Raw genomic sequence first — 23,531 nt, forward strand, 5'->3', positions numbered from 1 at the left:
AAAGATGTCGGTGATATCCATAGAAATCTAAATAACAAGACACTGTTATTTAGATTTCTATGGTGATATCTAATGGTTTGGAAAGAATAAAAAAATAATTTGGAAAATCCAAAAGTGCACGCCTCATAATTTTTTTTTATCTAATAAATATTTATTAATTATTATTTTTGTTTATTTAATAACAATTAAACCACATCGAATCAGACCCTGAAAAAAGAAAGGGTTCTATTCCTGAGCATACTCAAGCGTAAGAGAAAAAAAAAGACTCGATTAGTAAAGTATTTCGGTCGCTATCGTGTTAACAAGAAAAAGGATCCGCACATACAGACACACGGACGTCCAAGACAGAACTTTTTTAAACTGTTTTTTAACTAGTTTAAATAACAAAAATGACATCAAAAATATCATGAACGTTAAAAATAGTGTTTTTTCTTAATTTGTGTGTGTATGTATTATCTTACAAGTGCAATGTATGATACATAAAGACATTTTAAGTTTGAAAAATCAGATGTTTTGCGCGAAGTGACAGTAGTACCCACCTCAACGCTTCGCTTATGAGGCGTGCAATATTCTATCGTAATAAAGTATTTTTTTCGCATCATTTTTAAATGTTTACATGTATGTATGTATTGTTTTTTTGTTTTGTTTATTGTTTGTATGTATGTATTGTATGTATGTATGTTTACATAACACGAAACTTTATCCTAGCTGATTTAGGTGTTAACTTAATATAGGGTAAGAGCGGGCAACTCCAGTCAGGAGATAATACCGGTCACTTTACTATTACATACAAAATGGTGCGCTAAATGCACACACACATGTAAACAAGGTGGCGTGATCGTTCCCGACCGCGCCCCGCCGACCCCCGCTCAGTTCCGATTACACGCTGAGCTGGAGTGCACGTCGTCAGTTTTCGCGCCAATTGGATACAATTTTTCGTCCACCGAAAATAAGAAGTAAGTCTTTAATTTATCACATTAAACCAATACTTAATTGATTTCCGGACTGCTAACTGATCGAGTTTTTAATATTTAGTCTTATTTCACGCTGTTGTTTGTTTATTTTGTAAAAAAAATATGATTCACAAAAATACCTTCTGTCGTCTATTGCCGGTCAAGCTGACCGGAGTTACCCGCTATAGTTTTCTAAAATACCGTTTGTCGGGTAATGCCGGTCACTTTAATATAAGTGATAAATTTATTTTTCTTCGGATGATACCAGTTCGCTGACTGCAATCTACTGTAGTCATGTAGAATTACAGTAGTATTATATAATATTTATAATCAATTTTGGTTCCAGATGTCAGGGAAGCGCGGGAAGGTAAAATGGGATGAAAATTCCCTAGCTCAAGCTTTTCGATTGGTGGCAGCGGGAAATCCAATTAGAAAAACCGCAAAAGAAACTGGTATTCCATTTTCCACTCTACAAGAAAGAATTAAAAATAATAATAAGCAGATAACAAAATGCGGCCGACATACCGTTTTCTCTAAAGACCAAGAAAATGACATGGCTGATCAAATAAAGCTTTTAGCAAAGATATTTTATGGGTGCACAGCAAGTGAAATAAAAAGAATGGCGTATGAATATGCAGTAAAAAATAATGTGCCCAATAATTTTAATAATGCTAATAAAATGGCCGGCAAAGACTGGCTCAAAGGCTTCATGAAACGAAACAATTTATCTGTCCGCAAAGCTGAAGGAACGAGTTTAAATAGAGCGATTGCATTTAATAAGGATGAAGTTGACATATTTTTTAAGCTCTTGGGGAACTTGATGGAGAAATTTAATTTTCCTCCTAGAAATATATTTAATGTCGACGAGACAGGAATCACGTCTGTGCAAGATCCGGGCAAAATTGTGGCAGAGAAAGGCCAAAAGCGTGTCGGGTCGATAACCAGTGGTGAAAGAGGGCAAACAGTTACAGCTGTCTGTGCAATGAGTGCGACTGGAATATTTGTCCCACCCATGCTGATCTATCCCCGTCAGAGACATTCTGTAGCACTAGAAGCAGATGGACCAAGAGGTGCACTCTACCGCTGTTCAAAAAATGGTTGGATAAATGAAGATTTGTTTGTGGACTGGTTGAAGCACTTTGCGAATCATACGAAACCTTCGGAAAAAGATCCCATTCTTCTCATACTTGACAATCATTCCAGCCATATATCACTAAAATCTTATGAGTTCTGCAAATCAAACAACATCGTGATGCTGTCTCTCCCACCACACGGATCACACAGAATCCAACCGATGGATGTATCAATTTATGGACCTTTTAAAACGGCTTATAAAGCTGAGTGTAACTATTTTATGAAGTCAAACTTAGGCCGCAAAATCACTCCAAACGATATTGCTTCATTGTTCAAAAAGGCATTCCAAAAAGTTGCAACAATCCCCAAAGCAGAAGCAGGGTTTAAAGCAGCGGGAATATATCCTTATAACCCAGATGTATTTACCGAAGAAGATTTTCTAGCTGCAGAGTTTCTTAATAACGACGATTTAATTCCACATTCTTCAAAACATCGTGAACGAGTCAACAAAACTCCTGAATCTCAACTTATAACCGACCAACAAAATGAAATCTCCGTCTGCAAGATTTCTGATGATTTAATTCTACATTCTTCAGAACATCGTGAAATAGACAACAAAACTCCTGAATCTCAACTTATAACCGGCCAGCAAAATGAAATCTCCAGTCCCGAAACTGTCTGCAACAGTCCCTCTCTCTTGGAGACCTTTCACGATTGCCCATCCAACTCGTTTCCGATAGTAGAAAGTCTGTCCAACCTTGCATTGCAAAAAATTAATAGCGAGACTTTTACATCAGTGACTTTTGCTACAGCAACTATCTCTGCAGTCGAAACCCAGAAAACTAGTTCCGTCACCATTGGTCCGTCTACTTCGGCTGAACAGATATCGACTTACACAGTGAGATCCATCATCACTGGCCTTTCAAACTCGACAGGTAGTACATCAACTCGTACAGCTAGTTTAGCCATCATTGACCCATCTACTTCAGCATCGGCGACATCTTCTGCCATAGCTAGCTCTTCTTTCATTGGCTTACCGATCACTGCAGTAAAGACAACTCTAGCTAGCTCTTCTGTCTGCACTGATTCTTCCAGCACTGCATTGTCGACAACTACAGGCACGTCTAATTTTGTGTGTGTCTCTTCTTCTAATTGTTTGACAAATGTTAAAGATCTTCTGCCAGTACCCAAGAAAATCATAGAGAAGAGGAAGAGTAGCAGGAAACAACATGCCACCTATATAACAGGTACCCCATTTAAAGAAACGTTAATTAAAAAAGAAGAAAGAAAACTGAAAAAAATTGAAACAAAAAAGAAATCTGAGGCAAGAAAGAATCTGAAAAAAGAAGAAAAAAAACAGAAAAAAACTGGAATAAAAACGAAATCTGAGACAAGAAAGAATCTGAAGAGCAATGTTACTAAAGAAGCCACTAAAAAGAAAAGTGAGGATAAGAAAAGGCAAAGCAAACTGAACCCAAATGGAAAGAAAAAAACAGCCCACACAGTTAAAAAAAGAATTCTTCAGGAGAAAAATAACACTAGCAGCAGTTCAGAATCTGATATAGAGATGACTGACTTGCGTAAAGATGATGACACAGATATTGAAAATAATGATTCTGAAAACAAGTGTGTTCTGTGTGATGATTACGGGAGAAACAATGAACTCTGGTACAGATGTGTTATTTGTGGGTTGTGGGCGCATGCTGAATGTACGGGTAGTGACACGCCTGAAAACTACATATGTGATATATGTTTCAGAAAAGCTTGACCGGACTTAGGCTTCGCTGACCAGCTTTAAACTACGCTGACTGTCATTAAACTACGCTGACCGGCATTAGAACCGTGGTGACCGGAATTGCTTTCCATGGAGTCTAATGCCGGTCAAAGTCATTTTTTTTTCTTATGTTGATTATACCAAAAATACAATTACTATTGATCTTAATTCAAGTCATTCGTTAGAGGGTAAGACTATGTTTCATTTTCGTAAAGTTTAATAAATATAAGTTGATTATTTTATGAGTTGTTTATTTTTGTCCTTAGGTGACCGGTAATACCCGCTCTTACCCTACAATAGAAAATCACAGACTTCAACAGAAACAACATAATCTCACACAATCTTCATCATCATAATCTGAAGATTATCACGTTCTTATCCAAAGAAAACGTATCCACGTTGTAATTACGAAATTATTTATTCTTTTTGAGAAACGAAATCCTGTAAGCAAAGGAAACCTTTACTCTAAAACTTTAATAAACAGCTTGTGGTATTTGAGATACAAGGTTGAATATACATTTAAGAAATGTGTTTATAATGTGAATTTTAAGAGTATTTGTAATGAGTAAATATCTCGTCGACGTTAACTAAAAAATTTCGGTGTTTTCTTTTTTTGGTCAGAATTAACATAATACAGGGTGTACCAAAAAGTAGTGATGAACGGAAGCTGAGAGGTAGAGGACCTAGAGGGCTATCCGAATCACCCCCATATATATTATGCGATTTTTCGTATTTTCGGAGTTATGACGATTTTTTCAATTTTTCATCTATCGCCGAGTACGATGATATTTTCACTCATGCTGACGTCAATGATTGCGGAAGATGCTTGATTTTTTTTGTGTGCTAAGCTGAAAGATAGGCCAATTCAGTATGGTAACATTTACTATCGTTAGATCTTTGAATGGAATAAAAAAAATAATTAAATGGCAAGAAAGATAAAATTACCCAGTATGTTCACCACTTCAAGGGCCCGTAAAAAAATAAAATCACATAAAAAAAATTTTCCGTTTGACTTTTAAAAACTTGCTCTATCTATCAGATAGCTACCCTGAAAATTTCATTTTATTATTCAGAAGGCTTCAATCGAATAATTTAAATCTAAATGTGGTAAGTGCAAAAATTGAATTAACATGATGATCATTAAAACCAATAAATAGGTGTTTAATTACCAGAAATTTTTAAAATAACCCCGCTGTTGCTCAATGCAAGTGCGACATCACCGTAAAAAGTTGTCTTTTAAATGTCTGAATGCCCTTTTATCATTTTTAATGGTTTCTTCTGTTACTATGAATTTCCGGGTTATTTCGTCTAAATTGTGGCATTCTCTCAAGTAGCCGAAGTCTTTTTAATATTCCCATTGAAACAAATCAATGGGGTTTAGGTCGAGGGACCGTGGAGGCCAGGCTTTAAGGCAGGCTTCACCGGCGCATGCGCAGGCTGCAACGACCAATCCATCTTTCAGGGTATCTTGGCCCTTTAGCCTGGCCTGCACGGTCCCCGGACATAAACCCTATTGATTATTTTCCGTGGGGATACTACAAAGACGAGAGACTGCCACAATTTGGACGAAATAACCCGGAAATTCATAGTAGCAGAAGAAACCATTAAAAATGATAAAAGGGCATTCAGACATTTAAAAGACTACTTTTTACGGTGATGTCGCACTTGCATTGAGCAACAGCGGGGTTATTTTAAAAATTTCTGGTAATTAAACACCTATTTATTGGTTTTAATGATCATCATGTTAATTCAATTTTTGCACTTACCACATTTAGATTCAAATTTTTCGATTGAAGCCTTCTGAATAATAAAATGAAATTTTCAGGGTAGCTATCTGATAGATAGAGCAAGTTTTTAAAAGTCAAACGGAAAACTTTTTTTATGTGATTTTATTTTTTTACGGGCCCTTGAAGTGGTGAACATACTGGGTAATTTTATCTTTCTTGCCATTTCATTCTTTTTTTTATTCCATTCAAAGATCTAACGATAGTAAATGTTACCATACTGAATTGGCCTATCTTTCAGCTTAGCACACAAAAAAAATCAAGCATCTTCCGCAATCATTGACGTCAGCATGAGTGAAAATATCATCGTACTCGGCGATAGGTGAAAAATTGAAAAAATCGTCATAACTCCGAAAATACGAAAAATCGCATTACATACATGGGGGTGATTCGGATAGCCCTCTAGGTCCTCTACCTCTCAGCTTCCGTTCATCACTACTTTTTGGTACACCCTGTATAATGTTTTAAACGTTATTTAGATTCATGTAATAGTAGTTATTATTATTTTTATCCGTTTGGTTATAAGGCCTTTAAAAGTGATTTACATCTATTAATTGCTACAGTTATGCGAAATGGTTAGTCGAATTTCGACAGGACTCTTACACGCTGTAACCCAAACCCAAACAATAAACAAAACGAACCCAAACAAATAAACAAACACACTTTCAAATTTATAATATTAGTAAAAATGTGGAAAATGTTCCTACGATTTTCATTATTTATCACTTAAAATATATACGCTGGTTGTTAGACACTATACCGATAGAAGCACACTTGTGTAAGCCAAAACTCCTTCAGTTTACAACTTGATTCTTATAGACGCTGAAAGTTAGTAGTTTTATGTCGCGATAAACGCTTTTAATGCGTCATCGAGTCCCCGAGGAACTTAAGTCGCAATAATTCTAACATTTTCACCAACACGTACGTTCTAACGTAGGTATATTATATCCATACTAATATTATAAATGCGAAAGTAACTCTGTCTGTCTGTCTGTTACTCAATCACGCCTTAACTACTGAACCAATTTGCATGAAATTTGGTATAGAGATATTTTGATACCCGAGAAAGGACATAGGATAGGTTTTATCCCGGAAATCCTACGGGAACGGGTTTTTCTTTGAAAACGCGGGTGAAGCCGCGGGCGGAAAGCTAGTACTAAATATTTATTACGTACATTAAGGAAATTTTTGAGTTTATTTAGTGACTAGCTGTGCCCCGCGGTTTAAGCTGCACTGCTCCATTCCTAAATGGTCTTAGCGTGATGATAGCCTATAAGACTTCCGCGATAAATAGGCTGTATAAAAATGGAATAATTTTTATAATTCGGACCCGTAGGATAAACTGAAGACGAGTCCGTTTATGTGTCTATGTACGCTGCATTATCATCAAACCATTTTTTTAAACTATTGCATAGCTTCTATCGCGGGCCTTGAAATTCCGTAACGAAAAAACCTCACGCTCCCCACGGACACGGAGGTGTGGCTTGAAGGCATGCTATGCAATAGCTTTCGCGGCAGTCCCCGAGTGCCACACGTCTTTTTTTAATAACTTGACCATTAAATAACGAAATCTTATAAAATGTCTGTAATAAAGTAAATAATATCCGTACAATTACCAGGATAGCAGAAGACAAAGAAAAGGCAATATTCATTCTGGTAAATAAACGAACCGAAGCTTAAATATGGACAATTTATAAAAATTATGCAGTAGAAAATAATGGCCGTTCTGCGACAATGCTATAATTTCAACGTATTTTTGAAATGTTACGGAACAAGTGGAAACTTGGGTTTAAAAGTAATACCTCATTAGTATTATCGATAGATAGTAATGTATTACTGTAATTTATTGAAAATACAAATTTATTTTATCTTACAAAGGTTGCGTTTTAGATATTTAAAAATAATGTATACAGAACCTGTGTGACAAAATTTGTAGGTACTCTTGCACGTCAAATCCTAAACACATTCTTATTTTGATTATATTGGGTTTCATTTCGCATTAAAAAATAAGTTTGACTAAAAATTTAATTGTCAATTAAGCTTTTAGAAGCTCTTTTTTATTGCTTTACAAAAGAAAAAGTGCCAATAAAAGTCATTTACTACGACAACTTCAATTAGCATTGCTTAAGTATTCATAAAAGCGCAAACGAATGAAATATTAAAACGTCAAATTTCCAGACAATTTGATATCTGCCAATTTTCTGACTTGCACGGTACATGCCCATATTTTTGCATATTTGCAAAGATCGGACCCTCTCGCGATCCTGAATAATATAGTGAGCAGAAATATGCTTAGTTTTAGACATAATTTAGCACTTACCAGATGGGCTGTAGGGTGTCTATACGCGAAAGAGCTAGTTGGTTAAAACTTCTTACATATTCTCGTAACGAAGTTAGGGTGTAAGTCTGAAGTTTGTTAATGGCGTTATGCGATTATGCTAGATGTTATCTTTTATCGCTTCTGCTATATTGATAAACTACTGTTAATTTAATTACCTGTTAGATAACTATTTATAGGGTACAAAAAAATGTGTTATATATTTCATCAACAATTAGTAAGCCACTAACTGTAATTTCATAATAAACAGGATTTCTCTCTGATCATATTAGTCGGATGACGATGGAAGTTATAAAATAGGGAACGCATGTGTATAAAAATAAATAATTAGTGTTCCAAAATCCAAATAATTTTATTGTTGATTAATTAAATGCTTTTCATTAAAGAGTCTCGGCTTTTAATGAAACACCTGATTTAACCAATTGTATTTTATAACAAGTATATATACAATAAAGTGTCAAACAAATAATAGACCTTTTTGTAGTCACAAACAACCAAGAGATTAACGAGGCAATTAATAATTTGTTATAACAAGAATAAACTTTAATATACGCAAATCCTGTATTCTATCACAATATTTAAAAAATCAAATTTATCTGAATTCTAAACCATTACACGCTTTCAACCGTAAATTATACGCAAGTCGTAAAATCTTGTAATTCACCACAAATTTATTAGAAAAACAAATAAGTCTAAGATTAGACTGCTTCAACTTATTGAAACCTTATTATAGATCGTGTCTAAGCACTAACAAGATTGTAACTTTTTTTGTTCTTGAGTTAAAGTTATTTTCAAAGCGTAAATAAGTAACAGACTATCCATTGAAGTACTTGCCTATTGGCTATTCAATTTTCTAAAGAAATAAAATAAGAGAATTTAATATTTTTCGTTGTATACGTGTAACTTTTGGATGTGTTCGATATAGCTTTTCCGTCTTACTAAGTTATCCTAAACTGAGAAATGCACTCGTACAGAATACGCATATTTAATCGATTCCTATAATTTAGGTAAGTTTTTTTAACATTTTATTAAATGGACTGAAATATCCTTGATTGTTATTGTTAAAAATTAGAAAAAAATCAGTTGCAAACATAATACGTACAATATGTCTTTTTTTTCAACTACGTAACCGACTCGCACTTAACCAAGTGGATTACGCCTTGCGGCTTATTCAAATGACATGCAAGTTCCTTTGAATGATTAATGAAACACCTTACGAGGCTTAATGCTGATGTATTACTAATTAATATTATCTGAATTTAATTAGCGATCAGTTATGTGCGTGTATGAGGTAATGCGTACATTAAATCAAATTATATAGCTTTAGTTAGCTTTGCCTAATTTAACGAAGTTATAGCACGTTATAGGACTCCAATTTGACAGGAGGGAATCATTATAATCATGAGAAGATTATAGAGATAATGTCATGTCTCAGATATTTACTCTCTAGTTAAAGTATTAGGTAAATAAACACAAAATTTTCTAGGTAATAGCGCAATGTTATAATGCGATATTTTTAGAGTGGCCGCTCAGCAGGACGCCCATTACTTATATAAAAGTTATTCTTGGATTGATAAATAATGATACTTTAATAAATAAGTACCTTAATATGAACGTTATATACAAAAAATTCAAAAGTAATTTGGCTATCTTTTCTGCACGAGCAAAAAACAAAAGTATTTACAACCCATAAAAATACAATCGATTCTCGCTTTGTTTGTGTATTTTAAACATGAGAACACTTTTTATACGCTTTTAAGATAACAGATACCAATAAAAAGATAAATTCAAGCTCCATAAGCCCGGGACTCCAGGGCCAATGATCTGTGAAACCGAATATTCGAGAATACCCAAAATATCTTTCATGGAACGCTTCGTTACTTTTGGGCGATGTTTAAAGCTATGTTTATGTATAGAATAATATTATAGAGCAGGGAATAATAATACTGAAAGGTTTTTTTTTTGTAATTAATTTATACGACGGTGTTGTTAACGCCACATAAAATTTTTCTTAAAATCGGTAGAGCCGTTTCCGTTTGGTTGGAAACATTTATATACAGTGGTGGACGTTTAATTAGAAACACGTAACACAATGAAGTAGTCTACAAATTTATTTACATTTGTGTATTAACGTATTAGGATTAAGCATTATTTCATATGTAATAGAACACCCGTTTATCTAGTTTTATGAGAAATTGCTTAATTTTAATCAAACGCTAGCTTAAATTAATAAAATTAAACAACTTTGAGTGAAGTCTGATTTCCGAGTATTTTCAGTCTGGACAACAAATTAGAAACAGCATGGTTCGAGTGTTCCAAAGTCAAAACCTGTTGAAATGCCGCCAATATTTTTTTCTTCTACAAATATTTGCACCGTTTTTTAAACATTCCATCTAAAAGTTTCTGAAAATTAATTTGCTTTGCAGTATAAATGGGTAAAAGTAAGATTTGTGACCCATCAACAAGAAAAATAATTTTAAGTTTACATTTTGACAAAAACCGGAGTTACAGGAAAATTGCAAATCATTTAGAGTGTTCGATAAAATGATATTCAATGCTACAGTTTATTTAAAAGAGCATGGTACTTCTGATTAAGTGATTAAGTTCCTAAAAAAGCTCGACCATGAAAGACCACTGCTCGCGAGCATAGGCAATTCTTTTCGCAAAGATGGATCCATTTAAAGGTTCTAATTATATTAGGAAATTTTGCAAACGTGTTAAAATCTCATACAAACTAAGCCACGACGTTGTAAAGTCCTTGTTGTCTATAAAGATAAAGATAACAATCTAAAAACAACCCCATACGTGCCCATACTATAATGTTTCCTCCGCCATGCTGAACTGTTATTTATTATCTAAGGCCTGGTTAACTGAGCGACGCGCGTATCCTTTGCCATCAGAATTGATTAAATTAATTTTAGTTTCGTCCCAAAATAAAACTTTTACACTGGCAGACTGTCCACGAGCAATATTTCTTAGTAAATGAAAATCGTTGTTGTCGCTGTACTGCCTAGTAAGAAGCTGTACTTTCCTGGCGTCTCTCCCAAAAAATTTTGCCTCGACTTACCGCCTGCAAACCGATCTCATCGACTCATTGCGAGGTTCATCTTCGGAAAAAACTAATTTTATAATAGAATTTGAACTTTTAAATGGATCCATCTTTGCCAAAAGAATCATTTGCCTATCCTCGCGAGCAGTGGTTTTTCATGGTCGAGCTTTTCTAGGCACTTGATCGGAAGTACCATGCTCTTTTAAATAAACTATAGCATTGAATATATTTTTATCGAACACTCTAAATGATTTGCAATTTTCCTGTAACTCCAGTTTTTGTCAAAATGTAAACTTAAAATTATTTTTCTTGTTGATGGGTCACAAAACTTACTTTTACCCATTTATACTGCAAAGCAAATTAATTTTCAGAAACATTTAGATGGAATGTTTAAAAAACGGTGCAAGTATTTGTAGAAGAAAAAAATATTGGCGGCATTTCAACAGGTTTTGACTTTGGAACACTCGAATCATGCTGTTTCTAATTTGTTGTCCAGACTGAAAATACTCGGAAATCAGACTTCACTTAAAGTTGTTCAATTTTATTAATTTAAGCTAACGTTTGATTAAAATTAAGCAATTTCTTATAAAACTAGATAAACGGGTGTTCTATTACATATGAAATAATACTTAATCTCTAATACGTTAATACATAAATGTTAAATGAATTTGATGACTACTTCATCGAGTTACGTGTTTCTAATTAAACGTCCACCACTGTATATGTATGCTTATGAAGTAGGTTTACACTCTTAAAATATATTATAGGTGCACAATAAACGTTTTCGAGTAGAGAGCATGATGAAAATCAACACTGTTTTAAAAACACCAAAAAATTGAATGTAGTTTGAACTTCATTTTCTGTCAATATTTTAAAGTATATGACGTATTTGGCAAGATTAACATTATTGCATTCGACTAGGTATAGATAAATGATACGCAATTTCAGTTCAGAAATTAATGCTGCATTCTACGTACTGATTAAAGCCCCAAGTTACACTCTACAAATTATCCGCCCCGCTGAAACAGTGACAGATACTATCTGAAAATCGCGTAAAATATATGATTATACCACACCACAGCCCTAAATAATAGTTATTCCCGCCAACTAAAAATTTCCGCCAATTACGCCCCACTAAAGATCCTGTAAGCTAAAGGTGTCGGAAGGGGACAATTTAGAACCTCCTTGGCCGTAATCTTTTGTGAACAGGGCTGCCAACACGAGGAAAACATTTGACCTATTTTTTCGACTTGGAAAACTTTTTACTTCGATGTTTAATATAGCTTATATTTCATACAAGTTATATTTATATTTAAATGTTTGTAGAAAAAAATAAAAGTACTTCATTTTTTTATATAATATTAAAAACGAAGAAAAACATTATTCCGATTATATTTTTCTAAGAAGTATGTTCAAATTTACACGAACTATTTTACAATTTTATAATATTGGATTGATTCTACAATGCGTCTACTTGTTTTCTTTGCTGCTTTATGCTTCTAGTTTCTATGATGATAAGTAATCACAGTATTATTCTATAATTTCTTATATTTATTGAAGTGGCAACCCTACGACCACCAAAATAATGAGTGACTGCTGAAAAAGTCGACGTTGGGATTTGTTACAATTTTTCTTCTCTTTTTAACAAGCAAAGTTCTGGTATTTGGTATCTATATCTTTTTTGCCACAGATTATTCCAAGGAATAATGCGATTTATATTGTAAATGCATATTTTGTATGAAAGTGAATATTATGCAATATAATATGTGTTTTTCTTTTAAAACGAAGTAGTGTTTTGATTAGACAAGAATTTAATAAAAGACAACGTAGAAAAAATTGGATTTATTAAAGACTGAGAAAAGAAATTATGAAAGATAAGATGTTAACCATATTATGTCATGACATAAAATAATTTATATGATATTATGTTCAATATTAAACGAATAATAAATTATACATGAACCTGACAGAGATGATGACAATATGTTTCTATTCAATTCCATTGTAAATGTGAAATTGCTATAGTTTTCTGCGAATTTCTTCAAATCACATTATAGTTTTATTATCCATACTAATATTATAAATGCGAAAGTAACTCTGTCTGTCTGTCTGTTACTCAATCACGCCTAAACTACTGAACCAATTTTCATGAAATTGGAGATATTTCGATACCCGAGAAAGGACATAGGCTACTTTTTATCCCGGGAAAATGACGCAATCCTGGAAATCCCACGGGAACGGGAACTATGCGGGTTTTTCTTTGACTGCGCGGGCGAAGCCGCGGGTGGAAACCTAGTATAGATATATACGATACGTATTATACTATACATATTAATATGTTTAGCATACATTATCACAATTACAATATAAATATAAAATAGTTTCAGACATATTCTCTGAGATACTGAAAAGTCGGCGAATTTTCATTGCCTGCTTTATAGTTCAGGATCCATCGCCCATTTTTGCACTTGATTATACTATCAAGCTAATTTTCCGTGAGTAGCTTTATTTTGATGAGACGTCCAATAATTTCTTGTACGAAACTCACGATTGTGGTAGCTAACAGAGGTAACAAGGATAAAATGTTTTGATTTGATGGTTCTCAAATATTTATTTATTTATGTTTTGAGTTTGAGTCAACGATTCAACTGTATATTTTTGCGTTTGTTACCTCAGTTACAACAACTTTCGACTGGATGAACATATTTTGATAATTATTTGTTTATTTGAAAGCTGGTGCCTGCCATGTACCATTTAAATTTTGGTTTCTGAAAATTTGAAGGGAGTTTTTAGTTGAAAAATTTAAAGATAATAAAAAAATATAGAACAAAATATATAAACATATTCTTCACAATATTCGCACCCTTAAATATTAACCCATAGTATTATTAATCCTCGCCTGCCATGATTGGTTTAGTTAAATATTCATTGGAACAGCCGAGTTTACTTCTTGATGGAAATAATTTACAATATTTCTGAACAGAGGCGAACAAGATTATTTATGTATTTCAGATTTATATATAAGACCTATATAGGTACATATTATAGATAAACTGCCTGCAACGTGTTATTAGTTAAATTATATTTTCAGCAAGCAACCCAAGAACTCTTACTTTGGAAAAGGACTTTTACTTTTCCCAAGATCACTAATTATATATTATAATATTAACTATCTGTTATTGATACTTTTGTTACAATTGTGCAATTTTTTCGGAGATTACCACGAGTTTTTTTAGAATTGCTCATTTCTAGATATACCATAATTGGACAGTAAAAAGATATACTTTTCCTTCAAAACCTACTTATATCACAGAATAGTTAATAGTACAGCTTAAATATGTAATGGAAGGGCAGAAATAACAAGTTGGATAAAAGGAGTAGGTATAGAAATTTTCATATAATTGTGCACAAATAATTGAATAGTTATTGTGCAGCATAAAACAATGTGTTCAAAAAAATATTTTCAAACGCGAGACGCGAACAGCAGCGTTATATAAAATAGAATATACCCCCAAACAAGCATCCTGTATATTGTAAATCTGTTTTATACATTACATTGACACGCTTCACACCCACACCAACACATACATGCATACAAGATGTCTTCCAGACCGATGAACTTGAAATATCAATAAAACTATGGAAACTTTGTAAATCCAAATATATGCAAGACGTTGTGCATTTAAAAATCTTTCGTATTGTAAAGGAGATCACGTTGCATACAAATAAACAGCCTTTTTACTTGATTTAGTAACACACATACAAAATATATCTGAATAAAGCATAAAGATAATAATCAAAATACGTGTGGCACTCGAGGACTGCCGCGGTAAAGCTATTGCATAGCATTAGCATCGCATCGCTGTGCCGGTTGGAGTGGGGGTGTTAGGTTTTTTCGTTACGGAATTTTTACATTCGGTCGCCGCGCTCAAAGTCTGAGATAAAAGCTATGCAATAGTTTAATAAATATTACCCGAATATTTAAAGCAAAACTGTTCGTCGAATAATTAAAACAATAGTTAACATAAATGCCAAAACTTTATTATCATATAAATTAATTCAATGTACAAGCTACTTAAAATTTAAATGAAAAGTGCAAAGCAAACAAAGCAAAAACTTTCGCAAACGGCTCTTCCCGGATCGTATTCATAAGAAATTCAGTTAATTTTGCATACGATGCAACCCTTGTTTTAAGTTTTTATTCTATAAATTTATCTGTTTAATTCTGTTATTTTATTTTATTAAATAAATAGAAAATCAAATAATTTTTAAAAAAATAGAGCAAAAACTGGCGATCCGAAATATGTCACGTAAGTATATTTGTTATGCTAAAATTACATAATACATATTATATTATTTGAGTTTCCGAAGAATTACTGACTACTCAGTATGTTAAAAATTAAAATGTGTCTTGTAAAAGGCAATCACATGAACCTAATAAAAAAAACAGCTAAATTCTCTATTTTACTAAATTAAGTAAGATATCAAATAACAATTATGAAAGATTTATAGTGAAAATACAAATTAATATACCGCCTAATCTCGTTTGTTCAATAATAACTTGTGGAAGAAGAATTAGGGTTGCCCCAACCGATTTTTACTGAATAAGGGTTGCCTGCAATAAAGCGCTATTATTTTTATATATAAAACTTTTAACATGAAAGGGTCGAAAATAAGCAAAGCGTGCAAAAAATACGTAACTGAAACCACGACTAGAGTTTTTAATATTCAATCACTAGCGCGTGATAAAGGCTTATCACAATAAAATTAAAAAAAACAAGAGAAAATTTTTAAAGTCAAACCAGTTTCCGAGAAATCTATGTTTGATATTATAAATTCTTTTATATTTGAATAGGCTTTATATTGTCTAGAATAAAAACGTTTCTAAAGAAGATATTTTATTTAATATTGCCTTTAGAAATAAATCTATATTATGTTGAACACTTGAACAGTATTATAATAACATTTAGACGGTTTGTAATCTAGTAACTTCGTTTCCATAAAATTGTCTTAAATACATTTTATTCTTACATTCAGAGTATTTTTTTTTTTTTTATGTCAGAGCAAGCAAAGGAGCAGATGGGCCACCTGATGTTAAGTGGTCACCACCGCCCATAAACACTTGTAACACTAGAAGTGTTACAGGTGCTTTGCCGGCCTTTTATGGACAAATAAGCTCTTTTCTTGAAGGCCCCAATGTCGTAGTTGTTCGGGAACACCGCAGGTGGCAAATCGTTCCACAGTTTCACCGTACGCGGAAGGAAGTTGCGGGTGAAGCGGACAGTGGTGGAGCGCCAACCATCCAGATGGTGCGGATGGAACTGGTTTTTACGGCGTGTGGTCCGGTGGTGGAACTGTGCGGCTGGTAAAAGGTGGAACAATTCCTCAGAGCACTCCCCATAGTAGATTCTGTACAGTATACAGAGAGACGCAACGTCTCTTCGCACTGACAGAGGATCGAGCCTATCGGAAAGCCTACGGTCATCGACAATTCGAGCTGCTCGACGTTGGATGCGGTCAAGAGGAAGGAGTTGATACTGTGGGGCTCCGGCCCAGAGATGAGAACAGTACTCCATATGCGGTCGCACCTGAGCCTTGTACAGCTGAAGTCGGTGGGCCGGCTTGAAGTACTGTCTCGATCTACTGAGCACACCAAGTTTATTATACAAATTCATTGTGTTTATTCGCCCCCTTTTTTTATCAGTAAAAAATAAACGCGACGTGAAACCGCTCGTCTATAACGCTGCCTATATGTTAACAAACAACGATCTCAGCAGGCGAACACCCTTAGCGCGTAACGTAGGCAATAATGTCCATAAATATATTGCTTATAACGCAGATTGTTTTGCCCGACTGCGAAAAGGTGTATGAATTGATTGAAACGTATTACATCAGAGTTCAGAATTGTAAGAAAAGCCTGTCCGTAGTGTAGTATTGTATAATGTGTATTTGTCATACTACAAAATAGCATAGAAAACAATATGGTCTACAGCGAAAGCAAAATAGAACCACACAAGTTTATTGATTTTTGAAGTGAAACTTCTTATTACCACTATTAGAGAGTAAAATTTCAAGAACGCGTCATGGCAATACCGTCACGTCATTTAGTAAGGCGAGGAATGAATGAATGAATGAATGAAAAATTCTTTATTGCACACACATACAGGATTACAACAGAAGAGCGATAAAAGTTAAAACATGTACAGAGGGCGGTCTTATCGCTGTAAGCGATTTCTGCCAGACAACCCGCAAAACCATAAGGAGGAATGAGGATTTTGGAATCTTTGAGTCTTGCTAAAGAAGTTTCACTTCTCGCACGTGTGCTCGGCACACACACCATTTTTTTAAATAGTAATTATTTTAAACAAAATACATTTCTTAAGTCTACTAATATTACATATCTACGAATATATTGTTGATGTTTAATTTCGTAATTGAATAAAATAATGTTATGGTAAAACAATTATCAGAACGCGTCATGGCTTTTCTTCATTGCCATAATGGGTCGTGGTCGAATAGCATGTCAGCCACGACACAAATCTCGCTATGTAGTCTTCCTATGATTATCACAGCACATCGAGAGCGTTTTCTTTAAAGTCACAACACGAATTTTGCGATGTGGTTTCTTTACTATCACCATAACCCGTTGTGAGATATCTTTTCGCTCAATTAGCATTTTATTTGGTTTTTAAGCGTTACACACATACGCTAGATAACATAAAATAGTTTGGAAAATCCAAAAGTGCACGCCTCATAATTTTTTTTTAATAATTATTTATTAATTATTATTTTTGTTTATTTAATAACAATTAAACCACATCGAATCAGACCCTGAAAAATGAAAGGGTTCTATTCCTGAGCATACTCAAGCGTAAGAGAAAAAAAAAGACTCGATTAGTAAAGTATTTCGGTCGCTATCGTGTTAACAAGAAAATCCTCCGCACATACAGACACACGGACGTCCAAGACAGAACTTTTTTAAACTGTTTTTTAACTAGTTTAAATAACAAAAATGACATCAAAAATATCATGAATGTTAAAAATAGTGTTTTTTCTTAATATGTGTGTATGTATTATCTTACAAGTGCAATGTATGGATACATAAAGACATTTTAAGTTTGAAAAATCAGATGTTTTGCGCGAAGTGACAGTAGTACCCACCTCAACGCTTCGCTTATGAGGCGTGCAATATAATCCGAAATCGGATAATACAGTCTTATTCATCTTGAATGGCAACTGATCCCTCTGAGACTTGATTCTGTCAATCTCACGTTAAATCAGATGCTTAGAGACTGTATTTTGGGGTTTTAGTTAGTTGTTTATTCAAGCATTCTTTGTAAAATCAGGCTGAAGCCGATAAAGCCTCCAAATATTTTTGGAGGCTCACACACAACTCACGCACAACTCTCCTACTACCTAAGTCGCCTTTTACAAATACGAACAAAAATAAAAAAATAATTTATTCAATTACCTAGTCTTCTTATAGACGCACTTTTACACCGTCATAACATATTTTTTCCTACGAATAACCTAACTCTCCTTCCAACTAAGTCGGTAAAGAACTTATTTTATGCGTGTAAATCCAATGTTTATAGGTGTGTCTACAAACGATATAAGATCGGATGTCAGAGACAGGTTCGGATTTCCGACACGTCTAAAATCCTATGTCTTACATAAATCAATGGCAGATGTTTTTGGAGACAAATAAATACCCTCTTATTGTGATTTCGAGAGCTATTGGGACTAGCTCTTATATCTATACAAATAATATTTCTAGATATAATTTTCTTGTGTCTCTCTAATCTCTAGAACTACTAAGTTTTTTTTAATCATTGTTTCTAAAGTAGTACTTAAGCAACTAATTGATTTCTGTGTGAGGAAAAATGAAGAAAATTACTTTCTTAATGAAAAGCGTCACTCTCGTGATACCTGGATTAAGTGGTAATCAGTACATCCATATGCTAATTCAGTCATCTGTCTGAAATAGTTTCTCAATTTTAGTAATAATACTAACTAATAGATCTTTATCACTACAAATTTCGTACAGATCCGTTCAGTGGTTTTCTCGTGAAAGAGTAACAAACATAATATACTGAAACTATGATATTAAAAAATAACGAATGTACGATTCCACATGAATCAATAAACAAACATAAAGACATTTTAAAATTGTCTCTATAATATGTTAATCACATAAACCAACAGGACAAATTAAGTACTATCCGATTTAACAAGCTATTTAACTTTTTATTCGTCGATAAATCCATCCCAATTTTTAATCCTTGTTTAAGCACTTGTTCGTTATCGTGATTGAAAAATTGTGAACTATGTAACTTTTACGACGAGAGACCATCACGTTGCTGATACTATACCTAACCATTGTCTGAAACGATTTCGTACTGGCTTCATGATTGTTTATAACCACACAATTATTACACATCACCATTAGCCTATATACGTTCCCACTGCTGGGACACGGGCTTTCTATGAGGGTACAAGCCATAATCCACCACGCTGGCCAAGTGCGGGTTGGCGGATGTCGCATATATGTCGTCGAACTTCTGATTCTTCGACATGTTGGTTTCCTCACGATGTTTTCCTTCACCATTTGAAATGACTTCACTTTTATGACACACTAGCTTTCCACCCGCAGCTTCGCCCGCGCAGTCAATGAAAAACCCGCATAGTTCCCGTTCCCGTGGGATTTCCGGGATAAAACCTATCCTATTTCCCGGGATTAAAAGAAGCCTATATCCTTTCTCGGATATCAAAATATCTCTATACCAAATTTCATGCAAATTGGTTCAGTAGTTAAGGCGTGATTGAGTAACAGACAGACAGACAGACAGAGTTACTTTCGCATTTATAATATTAGTATGGATTTCATTTAAATATAAAAAAGGTCACGATATTATAACATTTTTATATCATCTTTACGGTATTTTTATCGTATTATTATCGCCTTTTGTGAAGTAGCTTGAAAAGCATAATGCTCATTATTCGGTACTTAATCTAGTAACTTTTATAACTGTATTTGTTAGTCGAATAATAATAATACAACTCACTTTAAATCGCCTTTAAAATATATAACCTAAATACAAATTTTACTTTTTACTTATTAATCATCCAATATATCACAGAAAACCGCCCAGTCTGTTAACGGCCTAAACCCATCTTTGTACCTATAGCGAGCAATGATTATAGCACTCAATCATGAACGGCCATTCGCACGTTGCGTCCGCACAAATATACTACTTTAATCAACTGGCAATTGAATGCCGAGGGTTTAAGGCTGAATTCATACAAAACTTTTTTTTATTGGAAATAAATCCAAGGCTGTATTCAATTCGTATAAAAGTATGGAACGGAAGATTTTACTCGAGACACACGCACATTAAACATTCACACACACTCTCTTGAACAATACACACACACACATATTGCATACAACAATCAATTCTCATTACCTACGTAAAATGTTAACAATTAAGGCTCCATCTATCAACTAACCCCCTAAATAATCCATCAATGAAAAGCATGACCCCCAAGGGTCCCATCTTTACTATACCATCTTTTTCCATCTTAAGGGCTTTAACCCCTAGGGGTAGTATTTGTTAATAAACAGAGTCACAGTCTGTGAAAAACGTATTTCCAGGATTCGCTTTTTTGAAGACATATTGGACTTTGTGAAGTGATTTATAAATTTAAACACTTTTTATTAGAATTGTTTTAGTGGAAAAATTCTGTTTCAAGGTTTCTATCTATTCAAGTAAATACAATGCATATAAACGTGTTCAATCGTTCTATACTGAAAACGTTAAAAAGCAGACAACTTTACCACCCTGTTTATGCTACTAATATTATAAATGCGAAAGTTTGTATCATTGTTTGATACAGCTTCACGCAAAAACTGCTGAACCGATTTTCATGAAATTTATCTGACACATAGAGGAGGACACACACACAGGAGGATTATTTTTAAATTAACACGTAGGGTAGTTATTATCCTGAAAATCCCACGGGAACGGAAACTATGCAGGATTTCCTTTAACTGCGCGGACGAAGCTGCGGGCGAAAAGCTAGTAACCAAATAAGGAAAATTTAAAGTATTTAAGTGACGAATTCCTTTTTTCCTCATGTAGGGACTTCTAGAGAACCCTAAAGTCTCTCTTTACGAGCATAGTGATGGTGTACGACCTTCATTTAAAAATTCAAACATACACCTTCTCGGAAGGTATCTTCTCTAAAGGTAAGGTTTTTAAACCCAAACACATTTATTTATTCAACTAGACTTCTTTGAAGAGCCTTTGTACAGAGTACAGAGAAGTTATTTACCGTAAAGGATCTACTTAGGCATAATAAAATTTATTATAATGTAATTAATATTCATACCAAAATTAATGGGAATACATTGAGCCAATTTAGCGTGAACGACTAAGTAAAACTTAAACCGTATAATTTTTTCTTTTCTGTAAAAACTAAATTATAATTTGCCACGTCTTCGTTCTTCTTAATCTTCATTGAGATTTGCCTCTATGATTATTAATTATAGAAACTTTTTTTATTGCGGTGCATTTACACCAAACGAACATAGAGCCAGAGCTAGAGCAAGAGCATTCTATCGTGATCTTTTAGTTTAAACGAAAACTCGTATTCAATGTTGTTCAGTATTAGAACATTCCATAGAATCTTTTCGAACGCACTAAAACAACGAAAGAATGCTCTACGCCTGTTTATAATAAAAGAATTTGACATAGTAGAGTTAGAACGAGCATTCGCTCGGTTGATGTAAATGCACCCTAATACATACAACAAAATAATGGCAAAAGCTTTATCAATTTGCATAAACGAAATGTATTATACATATTATATCGATAAGCCGATTTAATAAGTTGCTATAATTAATTAAATTTGCTATTTAAACTTGCAATTATTACATTAATTAGGTTATTTTCAGTAGCTATTATAATTACGATATTGAACCGTTAATCAGATTATTTACTGGGATGTTTTTAAATGAAAAATAATAAATTTTGCTTACATTGATACCTACGTGTTATGTTGATTTAATATATTAATATATTTTATACAGCTATCCCCTCGTCTAAATTTTTCATTTATTAATTTTAACTAGATTTCCGCCCGCGGCTTCGCCCGCGTTTTCAAAGAAAAAACCCGCATAGTTCCCGTTCCCGTGGGATTTCCGGGATAAAACCCATCCTATGTGTTAATCCAAGTTACCCTCTATATGTGTGCTAAATTTCATTGTAATCGGTTCAGTAGTTTTTACGTGAAAGAGTAACAAACATCCATACATCTATACATCCATACAAACTTTCGCCTTTATAATAGTATTAAGATTAGGGTATTTTTCAAAAAGTATCTGTACAAAATAATATGAAAATATACACCTACTGATAGAGAAGCGAAAAGTGTACCCCATGTTTAATAATAAAAATTCCTATAATCTAATAAATACTTATTAATACTCTGTAATTATTGTAATGTTTCTCGTGTCAATAAATAATTAATAACACATAAACCCACATCTAACGATATTATTTTAACCATTACGAAAATTACTTACGCACATCAAATAACTATCCATGTGAGAAACGATCGGCAATTATGAAAATAGATCCAATATCTCTACATACCTTTCCCATCAAAAAATATCATAAAAGACCAATAAAATTACCTTGTAAATCCGCTAGGAAAATCTCGGATACGACAAACAGAACCATACCGCTAGATTACTTCCAAGAGATAATCTTTGTAAACATTATCCCAATTCGCAAACAATAACAGACTTTATTTAATCGGCCACAAAGTACAATAAACAACGTACCTAATACCGCCAACGTTCAGGATAATCCTATTTTCACCATCCATTGCAATCCAATAGTCAGAACATATTAATTTAACGATAGATCACAGTACGAGAACATTACGCGAGGGGATTTGGGACGCGACGCGACCGCCTCTCAAGGCAGTTGGAGTGGTACTGATGCTGGGCAAGGGTGTATGGGGGATCTCCCCCACCTGTGGAAAACGCACTGCACCACTTGCGCCTTTCAAAACAGTTTCACGTTGGAATGCTAAGATTCGATTTCATGTTTCTATTAGTTGGAACTGCTAAATGGTAGAGACTTGCTCTAGCTAATAGATCTTTGTTTTTCTATCTTTTAGAAAAACTAAAATAGCTAAATTATTTAGGGCTGATTTTCCAATCCTTGGTTAAAACTTATTCGTCGGAGGATGGATAAAACTACCATTTTAAAAACGTATTCTAATTGTCCGTATTTGACAGTTTACGTGACATTTTAATATTATCGTGTAATACTTTATTGGACGGATAAGTTTTAACCAAGCATTGAAAAATCGGCCCTCAATGTAACAGGAAAGCCTAGTCATGTGTACTATCTGAACTGTCTACTTATGTCCATTTTAAATTTATTCACAACTAGCGGTCCGCCCCGGCTTCGCCCGTGGTACATGTTTACGTTTTCTCTACATAAGAACCATCCTCGTACTTCAAGGAATATAATAAAAAAAGAAT

At 33.8% G+C, this 23,531-nt stretch overlaps 2 protein-coding genes across 2 annotated transcripts in view; one reads left to right on the plus strand and one right to left on the minus strand.

Moving 5' to 3' along the window:
• Positions 1-22,903, minus strand: part of LOC149900973 (potassium voltage-gated channel protein Shaw-like) — a 147,988-nt gene extending 125,085 nt beyond the window's left edge. The window contains exon 1 of the mRNA XM_090111983.1: positions 22,821-22,903. Coding sequence (XP_089968109.1) covers positions 22,821-22,864 — 44 coding nt within the window. The 5' untranslated portion in view covers positions 22,865-22,903. The remainder of the gene's footprint in view (positions 1-22,820) is intronic.
• On the plus strand, positions 735-4,079 carry LOC149900975 (uncharacterized). Its single transcript, XM_090111957.1, has 2 exons — positions 735-956; positions 1,300-4,079. Exon 2 carries the CDS (start codon positions 1,300-1,302, stop codon positions 3,793-3,795), a length of 2,496 nt encoding a protein of 831 aa, XP_089968083.1. The 5' UTR covers positions 735-956; the 3' UTR covers positions 3,796-4,079.
• Positions 22,904-23,531: the final 628 nt, after the last annotated feature.

Source organism: Colias eurytheme, chromosome 17 (assembly GCF_061535395.1).
Source record: "Colias eurytheme isolate Ceu_HAF_F1 chromosome 17, ilColEury1 Martin Lab GWU primary, whole genome shotgun sequence".
Classification (NCBI taxonomy): domain Eukaryota; kingdom Metazoa; phylum Arthropoda; class Insecta; order Lepidoptera; family Pieridae; genus Colias; species Colias eurytheme.